Here is a 12,066-nt window from a genome sequence, read left to right as displayed (position 1 = left end):
AAATAATCTTTGTCTGAAAATAAAATATGATCCTCAACTGCGTTTCCCCTCCAGTCAGCAGACGGCGATGTGCGTCTTTCAGGCGACGCTGCCAGCGTGACGTATAATCTAGTGGACGGTTCTTCATAAACAGCTCGTCAACCACCTCGGTAGCTTGCTAGCCAACATAGCCGAAAGATTCAAGCTATTTATACGCTTTCGGTGTATATTAGCTACTGTGTTTTCGACACACTTAGGTCGTATCTACTTGTTAACCTATTTAATATTACGTTATTTTGTATTAGTCAGCTATAGTAGCTGGCTGGTTAAGTTACCACTAGCCTAGTCGCTAATGATAGCTAGCTAGCTAACATCCCCGACCATGAGGTCAGTAAGCTTCTCCCCTCCTGTTAAAGAAGAGGTCTGCTGGACGGAGAAAGAAGCTCTGGGGCTGAACATTGTCGTGAAAGAGGAGAAGGAAGAGGAGAATGTCACAGTTAAAAAAGAAGAGAAAGACGTTTCAGTGAAAGAAGAGGAAGACGCGTTCAGAGTGAAAGAGGAGGAGGAGGATGTTACAGTGAAAGAAGAGGAGGAAGAGAAAGAGGAGGATGCAGTTTTTGGAGTGAAGAAGGAAGGGGAGATTACTGTCACATTGAAAGATGAAGAGGAGATAGGAGATCTGAGTAACACCAGTAAGTACCGTCTTAAATGTGTTTTTTACTTTGGATATTCGGAGTTGGCTCGTCAATACCTCTTCAACGGAGGGCCCAGGATGATGACTGATATGTCTAGAATCAGACGACGTAGAGAACAAGCTACCCCTTGTTTTCTCCGTTCCGTTTCCAAAAAGTGACTTAAAATTTATATTTGAGAAGGGTCTATCTGCTGACCGCAGACTGGGGGGCACTGCATGTAGTGATTTTCATGTAGTGATGTTTTACTACACACCGTGCCCCCCAATAGTGCCATGTGAGAGTTGGGTTGGCTACACCAAAGATTATGGATATACTGACAAGATGTCTCTCTGCCTAACAAGGCGAGTCGTTGTCCACAAAGCTTCACTGCGGGTTGTCTAGCTCCCGCCTATCCTTTCTTTGGATTGGTGAATACATCTTATTATTGTAATCTATTGTTTATATTCTATGAGGGTTGTTGTCGTCAACCGCCTGTATTCAATGGAGAGAGATGCTAAGCTACTAGCATGAATATGCATAGCGATCTGGAGACAACTCCTATAGTGTTTTTATTAAAGTTGTCCGTATGTCACGTGTCCACATAACAACTTAAGCATTACGAGACTGTAACTTACTGGCATGACCTAGAGAGATACAACCTACTGTAACCTACTGGCATGACCTAGAGAGATACTACCTACTGTAAGCTACTGGCATGACCTAGAGAGATACAACCTACTGTAACCTACTGGCATGACCTAGAGAGATACAACCTACTGTAACCTACTGGCATGACCTAGAGAGATATAACCTACTGTAACCTACTGGCATGACCTAGAGAGATACAACCTACTGTAGCCTACTGGCATGACCTAGAGAGATACAACCTACTGTAGCCTACTGGCATGACCTAGAGAGATACAACCTACTGTAACCTACTGGCATGACCTATAGAGATACAACCTACTGTAGCCTACTGGCATGACCTAGAGAGTTACAACCTACTGTAACCTACTGGCATGACCCAGAGAGATACAACCTACTGTAGCCTACTGGCATGACCTATAGAGATACAACCTACTGTAGCCTACTGGCATGACCTATAGAGATACAACTTACTGTAGCCTACTGGCATGACCTATAGAGATACAACCTACTGTAGCCTACTGGCATGACCTAGAGAGTTACAACCTACTGTAACCTACTGGCATGACCCAGAGAGATACAACCTACTGTAACCAACTGGCATGACCTAGAGAGATACAAACTACTGTAACCTACTGGCATGACCTAGAGAGATACAACCTACTGTAGCCTACTGGCATAACCTAGAGAGATACAACCTACTTTAGTCTACTGGCATAACCTAGAGAGTTACAACCTACTGTAGCCTACTGGCATGACCTAGAGAGATACAACCTACTGTAACCTACTGGCATGACCTAGAGAGATATAACCTACTGTAACCTACTGGCATGACCTAGAGAGATACAACCTACTGTAGCCTACTGGCATGACCTAGAGAGATACAACCTACTGTAGCCCACTGGCATGACCTAGAGAGATACAACCTACTGTAACCTACTGGCATGACCTATAGAGATACAACCTACTGTAGCCTACTGGCATGACCTAGAGAGTTACAACCTACTGTAACCTACTGGCATGACCCAGAGAGATACAACCTACTGTAGCCTACTGGCATGACCTATAGAGATACAACCTACTGTAGCCTACTGGCATGACCTATAGAGATACAACTTACTGTAGCCTACTGGCATGACCTATAGAGATACAACCTACTGTAGCCTACTGGCATGACCTAGAGAGTTACAACCTACTGTAACCTACTGGCATGACCCAGAGAGATACAACCTACTGTAACCAACTGGCATGACCTAGAGAGATACAACCTACTGTAACCTACTGGCATGACCTAGAGAGATACAACCTACTGTAGCCTACTGGCATAACCTAGAGAGATACAACCTACTTTAGTCTACTGGCATAACCTAGAGAGTTACAACCTACTGTAGCCTACTGGCATGACCTAGAGAGATACAACCTACTGTAGCCTACTGGCATGACCTAGAGAGATACAACCTACTGTAACCTACTGGCATGACCTATAGAGATACAACCTACTGTAGCCTACTGGCATGACCTAGAGAGTTACAACCTACTGTAACCTACTGGCATGACCCAGAGAGATACAACCTACTGTAGCCTACTGGCATGACCTATAGAGATACAACCTACTGTAGTCTACTGGCATGACCTATAGAGATACAACTTACTGTAGCCTACTGGCATGACCTATAGAGATACAACCTACTGTAGCCTACTGGCATGACCTAGAGAGTTACAACCTACTGTAACCTACTGGCATGACCCAGAGAGATACAACCTACTGTAACCAACTGGCATGACCTAGAGAGATACAACCTACTGTAACCTACTGGCATGACCTAGAGAGATACAACCTACTGTAGCCTACTGGCATAACCTAGAGAGATACAACCTACTTTAGTCTACTGGCATAACCTAGAGAGTTACAACCTACTGTAGCCTACTGGCATGACCTAGAGAGATACAACCTACTGTAACCTACTGGCATGACCTAGAGAGATACAACCTACTGTAACCTACTGGCATGACCTATAGAGATACAACCTACTGTAACCTACTGGCATGACCTAGAGAGTTACAACCTACTGTAGCCTACTGGCATGACCTATAGAGATATAACCTACTGTAACCTACTGGCATGACCTAGAGAGATACTACCTACTGTAGCCTACTGGCATGACCTATAGAGATACAACATACTGTAGCCTACTGGCATGACCTAGAGAGATACAACCTACTGTAACCTACTGGCATAACCTAGAGAGATACAACCTACTGTAACCTACTGGTATGACCTAGAGCACAGGTGTCAAACTCATTCCACGGGGGGCCGAGTGTCTGCGGGTTTTCGCTCCTCCCTTATACTTGATTGATGAATTAACATCACTAATTAGTTAGGAACTCCCCACACCTGGTTGTCTAGGGCTTTATTGAAAGGAAAAACCAAAAACCTGCAGACACTAGGCCCTCCATGGAATGAGTTTGACACCCCTGACCTAGAGAGATACAACCTACTGTAATCTACTGGCATAACCTAGAGAGTTACAACCTACTGTAGCCTACTGGCATGACCTAGAGAGATACAACCTACTGTAACCTACTGGCATGACCTAGAGAGATACAACCTACTGTAGCCTACTGGCATGACCTAGAGAGTTACAACCTACTGTAGCCTACTGGCATGACCTAGAGAGATACAATCTACTGTAACCTACTGGCATGACCTATAGAGATATAACCTACTGTAACCTACTGGCATGACCTAGAGAGTTACAACCTACTGTAGCCTACTGGCATGACCTATAGAGATACAACCTACTGGTATTCATGCATTTCTAAACTTTTTCTCTCACTTTTATGGGGTATTGTGATGTCATTATGGGGTATTGTGATGTCATTATGGGGTTTTCTGATGTCATTATGTCTGAAGATTGATAATTTAAAAAAAATGTAATCCATAAGGCTGTGCTGTAACAAAATGTGGTAAAAGGGAAGGGGTCTGAATACATGTATGTTGTCCTGGGGTGTCGCAGATTTAAAAATATATATATATATTTTCTTTCTACCAATTGATTGGTTGAAATGTTATGACATGTATTTTTCCATATAGACACATAGAACTATATAGAACTTGAACTGAACTTATGCTTCAAGCGTTTGATTAAATAATTAACGCAAATGACCTGAGCCAGAGATCAATATAACCAGAAGCCAGAGATCAATATAACCAGAAGCCAGAGATCAATATAACCAGAGATCAATATAACCAGAGATCAATATAACCAGAAGGCAGAGATCAATATAACCAGAGATCAATATAACCAGAAGGCAGAGATCAATATAACCAGAAGGCAGAGATCAATATAACCAGAAGGCAGAGATCAATATAACCAGAAGGCAGAGATCAATATAACCAGAAGGCAGAGATCAATATAACCAGAAGGCAGAGATCAATATAACCAGAAGGCAGAGATCAATATAACCAGAAGGCAGAGATCAATATAACCAGAAGGCAGAGATCAATATAACCAGAAGGAAGAGATCAATATAACCAGAAGGAAGAGATCAATATAACCAGAAGGAAGAGATCAATATAACCAGAAGGAAGAGATCAATATAGCCAGAAGGAAGAGATCAATATAGCCAGAAGGAAGAGATCAATATAACCAGAATCTAGAGATCAATATAACCAGAATCTAGAGATCAATATAACCAGAATCTAGAGATCAATATAACCAGAATCTAGAGATCAATATAACCAGAAGGCAGAGATCAATATAACCAGAAGGCAGAGATCAATATAACCAGAAGGCAGAGATCAATATAACCAGAAGGAAGAGATCAATATAACCAGAAGGAAGAGATCAATATAACCAGAAGGCAGAGATCAATATAACCAGAAGGCAGAGATCAATATAACCAGAAGGCAGAGATCAATATAACCAGAAGGCAGAGATCAATATAACCAGAAGGCAGAGATCAATATAACCAGAAGGCAGAGATCAATATAACCAGAAGGCAGAGATCAATATAACCAGAAGGAAATAACCAACTGACCTGCTGCTGGCCTTCCTAAATTCTGACGTTATGCTCCTGAAGTTTCCGGTAAAATCGGCAAACTTTTTCAATTTCCATTCAGAGTGACAATTTATCTGACCATTTCTACCGATCTTCGTGCCAGTTAGGAACGAGTTACAACACCTGTTTGGCCCCGCCACTTCCTGGGTCGTTGAATTAAATTTAAGGAATAAATTTGAGTCTCACGCTCATCACCTGTGGAAGACGGAGCTTCCAGCGAGGCGTGGATTTAATAGTATGTTGTACCTAGTTTCCCTCCTTCAGGGAACAGTAGAACAGTAGAACTTCAACTTAAATACTGGATCTTGCTGTCGGACAGTTTTTTTTGTATTCAGATCTCTGAAATGCTCTCTAACTACGTAACATTTAGTGGCTCCTTATGTTACGCTGGGAAAACAGTTTTCATGGGCACAGAAATCCTAAATAATTTCAGAGTTTGCTAAATCCAATGGTTGTAACCGAGAGTCACCTTAACTTTATTGACAACACACAAATAGATGCTGTCATTCACGCGGTTCTTCAATAATTACACATAATTCTTAATACTGTAGCTGTTACAGTCACATGTTCAACTATCATCAGCTGATCCAGGAAATCATTTTCTGAATGACAGTCAAATGACAAACATCACGACATGCAACAACAACCAAAGTGCTTCTTCATTCATTACTCTTGTAAAGACAGTTGTGCCGTGCTCCACGTTGGATCAAACATCCCTAACAAATTGATGTTTATAATGTTATTGTCTGCTTGATTTACTGTAGGGTCTCGTTAGTCTGTTTGCACTCAGAGATACTTAGCTCATAATGTGTAGAGAACTGTTCCTTGATGGATAGGCTATTGTACAACACACAGAGCTATTTTCCATTATTTGTTGTTTGGTGAAGTTATGGGTCCTACAGTAGGTCTATGGTATTGTTAGGTGAAGTTATGGGTTCTACAGTAGGTCTATGTTATTGTTAGGTGAAGTTATGGGTCCTACAGTAGGTCTATGTTAGGTGAAGTTATGGCTCCTACAGTAGGTCTATGTTGTTGTTAGGTGACGTTATGGGTCCTACAGTAGGTCTATGTTGTTGTTAGGTGAAGTTATGGGTCCTACAGTAGGTCTATGTTGTTGTTAGGTGAAGTTATGGGTCCTACAGTAGGTCTATGTTGTTGTTAGGTGACGTTATGGGTCCTACAGTAGGTCTATGTTGTTGTTAGGTGAAGTTATGGGTCCTACAGTAGGTCTATGTTGTTGTTAGGTGACGTTATGGGTCCTACAGTAGGTCTATGTTGTTGTTAGGTGAAGTTATGGGTCCTACAGTAGGTCTATGTTGTTGTTAGGTGACGTTATGGGTCCTACAGTAGGTCTATGTTATAGTTATGGGTCCTACAGTAGGTCTATGTTATAGTTATGGGTCCTACAGTAGGTATATGTTTTTGTTAGGTCAAGTAATGGGTCCTAGAGTAGGTCTATGTTGTTGTTATGGTCCTAGAGTACACTATGTGTGTCATGCAATAACAACCAAAGTGCTTCTTTGTTCATTACAGGTATATTTGTTGTTAGGTGAAGTTATGGGCCAATTTGGCAAACAGTGTACAAACCCTCATTGTCAGGTTGATGGAAAAGCTAGACAAAGAGCATTTTACTGGTTGAAGTGTTTTTTAAATACAAAGCGGTTGATTTGCGATGATGACACAAACATTATATTAAGCAGGACATTCAAACGATCCTTACAATTATAATCCAAAGTAGTGTGAAATGTACTCATAAGCAACCTGGAAATGGAGGCTACTCCCATGAGTTTTCCCCCATTCATATTCAGAATACATTGTGAAAAACTAAAATCTTTGCTCACCATTTTTGCTCTAGGCAGATGTAACAGATCTAACTTTACGTCGTCCCCTCGCCCCGACACGGGCGCGAACCAGGGACCCTCTGCACACATCAACAACGGTTGCCCACGAAGCACGGTCGTTACCCATCGCTCCACAAAGGCCACGGCAACCCTACTTAAGTCTCAGAGCAAGTGACGTAACTGATTGAAATGCTACTAGCGCGCACCCGCTAACTAGCTAGCCATTTCACATCCGTTACACTCACCCCCCTTTCAACCTCCTCCTTTTCCGCAGCAACCAGTGATCCGGGTCAACAGCATCAATGTCACAGTATAACTTTAAACCGTCCCCTCGCCCCGACACGGGCGCGAACCTGGGACCCTCTGCACACATCAACAACAGTCAACCACGAAGCGTCGTTACCCATCGCTCCACAAAAGCCGCGGCCCTTGCAAAGCAAGGGGCAACACTACTTAAGTCTCAGAGCAAGTGACGTAACTGATTGAAATGCTACTAGCGCGCACCCGCTAACTAGCTAGCCATTTCACATCCGTTACACTCACCCCCCTTTCAACCTCCTCCTTTTCCGCAGCAACCAGTGATCCGGGTCAACAGCATCAATGTCACAGTATAACTTTAAACCGTCCCCTCGCCCCGACACGGGCGCGAACCTGGGACCCTCTGCACACATCAACAACAGTCAACCACGAAGCGTCGTTACCCATCGCTCCACAAAAGCCGCGGCCCTTGCAAAGCAAGGGGCAACACTACTTAAGTCTCAGAGCAAGTGACGTAACTGATTGAAATGCTACTAGCGCGCACCCGCTAACTAGCTAGCCATTTCACATCCGTTACACTCACCCCCCTTTCAACCTCCTCCTTTTCCGCAGCAACCAGTGATCCGGGTCAACAGCATCAATGTAACAGTATAATTTTACGTCGTCCCCTCGCCTCGACACGGGCGCGAACCAGGGACCCTCTGCACACATCGACAACAGTCACCCACGAAGCAGCGTTACCCATCGCTCCACAAAAGCCACGGCAACCCTACTTAATGTCTCAGAGCAAGTGACGTAACTGATTGAAATGCTACTAGCGCGCACCCGCTAACTAGCTAGCCATTTCACATCCGTTACACAGATATACTACGTCCATAACTAGTGGTTTCCTCATTACCAGATATACTACATCCATAACTAGTGGTTTCCTCATTACCAGATATACTACATCCATAACTAATAACTAGTGGTTTCCTCATTACCAGATATACTAACTACATCCATAACTAGTGGTTTCCTCATTACCAGATATACTACAGCCATAACTAGTGGTTTCCTCATTACCAGATATACTACATCCATAACTAGTGGTTTCCTCATTACCAGATATACTACATCCATAACTAATAACTAGTGGTTTCCTCATTACCAGATATACTAACTACATCCATAACTAGTGGTTTCCTCATTACCAGATATACTACAGCCATAACTAGTGGTTTCCTCATTAGCAGATATACTACATCCATAACTATCGGTTTCCTCATAAGCTGGGAGGAGTTTCTACAACCAAATTGCATTTGCATCGCCCTCGTGCCGCAATTTTATTAAACACAGAAAGGAGCCTATATTGGAGACCAAAAGTCGTCTGGCACACTGCTTAGAGTTTCAACAACATGAATAACTTATTTCAAGTCTACAAGCTTAGATGTTACTACTAATGTGAAAACAAGACAAAATATGACAGTTCTTGCTCATTTTAAGACAAATGTCAAATAATCATTACATTCATTACAGACGTCAATTGTTGTACAACATCATGGCTACGCTGTTGGCATCACTTTTTACAGTGGATTTCCGCTGTTGTGGGCCTTTATTAACCATCTGTCTGACTTTGTTGTTCACACAGGAGAGAGACGGGACTACCGTGGGTCTTCTGGGGAGCCTCAACAACCTCATGATGCTGACAAGGCAGAGAAGAGTCTCTCCACATCAGAACACCTCAAGAAACACCTGCAGAGATCCACAGGGAAGAAACCTCGCTGCTGCTCTGACGGTGGGAAGAGATTCACCTCCTCAGCAGGCATTAAAATTCATCAGAGAATCCACACAGTGGAGAAACCTTATAGCTGTACTCAATGTGGGAAGAGTTTTACCCATTCAACCAGCCTGATATCACACCAGAGAACACACACAGGAAAGACATCTTACATCTGTAGCTGTGGTATATGTGGGAAGAGTTTTACTCGGCTAAGCACCCTGATATCACACCAGAGAACACACACAGGAGAGAAACGAGAGAAACCGTATAGCTGTGATGAATGTGGGAAGAGTTTTTATACATCTAGCCATCTTATTGTACACCAAAGAACACACACAGGAGAGAAACCGTATAGTTGTACTCAGTGTGGGAAGAGTTTTTTTACATCTAGCTATCTGAAGAGGCACCAGAGAACACACACAGGAGAGAAACCTTTTAGCTGTACTCAATGCGGTAAGAGTTTTACTCAGCTAAGCAACCTGATATCACACCAGAGAACACACTCAGGAGAGAAACCGTATAGCTGTAATGAATGTTGGAAGAGTTTTACTCACCTAAGCAGCCTGACATCACACCAGAGAACACACACAAGAGATAAACCATATAGCTGTCATGAATGTGAGAAGAGTTTTATTAGCCTAAGCAGCCTGATGTCACACCAGAGAACACACACAGGAGAGAAACTTTATAGCTGTACTCAATGTGGGAAGAGTTTTAATACATCCAGCATTCTGACTAGACACCAGAGAACACACACAGGAGAGAACCCGTTTAGCTGTGATCAATGTGGGAAGAGTTTTACTCAGCTAAGCGGCATGATATCACACCGGAGAACACACACGGGAGAGAAACCATATAGCTGTGATCAATGTGGGAAGAGTTTTGCTACATCTGGCCAGCTGACTTCACACCAGATAACACACACAGGAGAGAAACGTTATAGCTGTGATCAATGTGGGAAGAGTTTTGTTCAATCTGGCAATCTAAAAGTTCACCAGAGAACACACACAGGAGAGAAATCTTATAGCTGTAATCAATGTGACAAGAGATACTCTAATAAAAGGTGTCTGATCAAACATCAGAAAATACATGAAGGAGTTGTTTCATGATATCAATAAAATGATGTCACAATGTAGAATGTTGTAGGAGTATTTTAATGATGTCACAATGTAGAACCCTAAATATTTGTCCCCTGTTCTATTAATTTCAACATGATATGGATATTAGCCTCAGGGGGAAAATCCAGGCTCTGAAATGGAAGAGTACTATTTATGTGATTTAACAAAAAGTGAATACCACAAAAAGAGCTGTGTTACACTTACCACGTTGGTGACCCACTTGAATCAAAATGCAACACTTCAAAATGTAGCTAATTGTTTACCACAAATTGTCCTCTAATCAGGGATGTACACATTACTCCCAGATTCTGTGTGGTTTTTGAGCTGTTAGTTTTAACAGGACGTGCAACCTCATCTCCCTCCTGTCACACAGTTGATTTCAACATGATATCGATGAGTGATGACAAATAAGTGTTGTGTTCCTTTCTTTAGCGACCCCTACATTTAAATGCATCACTCCAATATGTAGCTGACTGTCTTCTGCAGGTTGTCCACTAATCAGTGAGGTAAAATATATCTCCCATTTCCATGTGTTTTTTTGTTGTGTTAGTTTCAACAGCACGTACAACCTGATTTCCCCCCTAATTAATATCAGTGATTTATTGCTACTTGTCAAAACAACAGCGTTTTTGGTGCTTGTGCAGTTAATAAGGAGCTTGTTTAAAAAATACAAGTAATGTGATTATTGTGGCAGTTTGTGTATATCGTACATTTTATGTTTAGGTTTTCAATATATCACAAACTGTTTCTGCATATTGGTTATTGATTTAGACACATTATAACTGTGTTTTGACATTGGCCCACTGTTCCTAGGCCGTCGTTGTTAAATAAAAAGTAGAGTTCTAGAATCTAGTGAGTTTAAGGATTCTATAGAAAGAAAAATGCTGCCATTTTAATATTTGAGAAATTAACCAATGATATTAGGCCACTCTTGGCCATGATTACAGACACCTGTGTGTCTTGACGCTATATATAAACGAGTCAACCCGCAGTGTCTGTGATTGTACCTTGATGAAGACAGCTTGCCTGTCGAAACGTTGGTAAATTAAATATTTTTTCATCTGAGCTAGTGTGCGGCTCTCCTTTATTTTTTGAGGTTGGACTTTAGCACGTCTAGCTCGTTAGCACGTAGGACGCACTGATTGGTGTCACCTCGTTAGTCTGTATGTGTTACACCTGTGCTGGCTTGTCCATCTCGTTAGTGGGAAGGTGTTTCACCTGAGCTGGTCCAGGTTCTATTTAAGAGTGTCTGGCCCAGTGCTCCAGTTGTCTTGATAGATGTGGAGAGTCAACACCTTTAGTTGCTCCACCTTTTTGGTTTGCTTCCTGTCTTTAAGTTTGGTGTGGGTTTTTCTTTTGTTTGCCTCTTCTTGGGCAGATTTAGTGGGTGTCATGGTGGGTGTCTTTTAGGTCCCAGTTGTTACCAGTCAATTTTCAATCGATGCCCCGTAGTGTCTTTCAGAGCCCCTCCTAAAAAACAAGTTATGTTTTGGGTTGGATGTAGCATTATATTGTTAATATTTGAATCAATGGCATTTCCTTTGCAATGCTCATTAGTCTTTCAGTTGTTCTTCGTTTTTTTTATCCTCAATATTTCTGTTTTTTTTCATTGTTTTTTTTCTGAGAAGCCATTGTGTTGCATCCATGTCTGAAATGTGCTTAGGTCCCAGTTGTTGTTACTAGTCAATTTACAGTGGACACCCTTATAGTGCCTTTCAGAACCCTCC

At 42.1% G+C, this 12,066-nt stretch overlaps 1 protein-coding gene across 1 annotated transcript; it reads left to right on the top strand.

Moving 5' to 3' along the window:
• Positions 1-11,404, top strand: LOC129842719 (zinc finger and SCAN domain-containing protein 2-like). Its single transcript, XM_055911345.1, has 2 exons — positions 1-671; positions 9,090-11,404. Exons 1-2 carry the CDS (start codon positions 362-364, stop codon positions 10,328-10,330), a joined length of 1,551 nt encoding a protein of 516 aa, XP_055767320.1. The 5' UTR covers positions 1-361; the 3' UTR covers positions 10,331-11,404.
• The last annotated feature ends 662 nt before the right edge of the window (positions 11,405-12,066 follow it).

The sequence above is a fragment of the Salvelinus fontinalis genome, unplaced genomic scaffold, assembly GCF_029448725.1.
Source record: "Salvelinus fontinalis isolate EN_2023a unplaced genomic scaffold, ASM2944872v1 scaffold_0062, whole genome shotgun sequence".
Taxonomy (NCBI): Eukaryota; Metazoa; Chordata; class Actinopteri; order Salmoniformes; family Salmonidae; genus Salvelinus; species Salvelinus fontinalis.
This window is presented reverse-complemented; position numbering and strand designations above follow the sequence as displayed.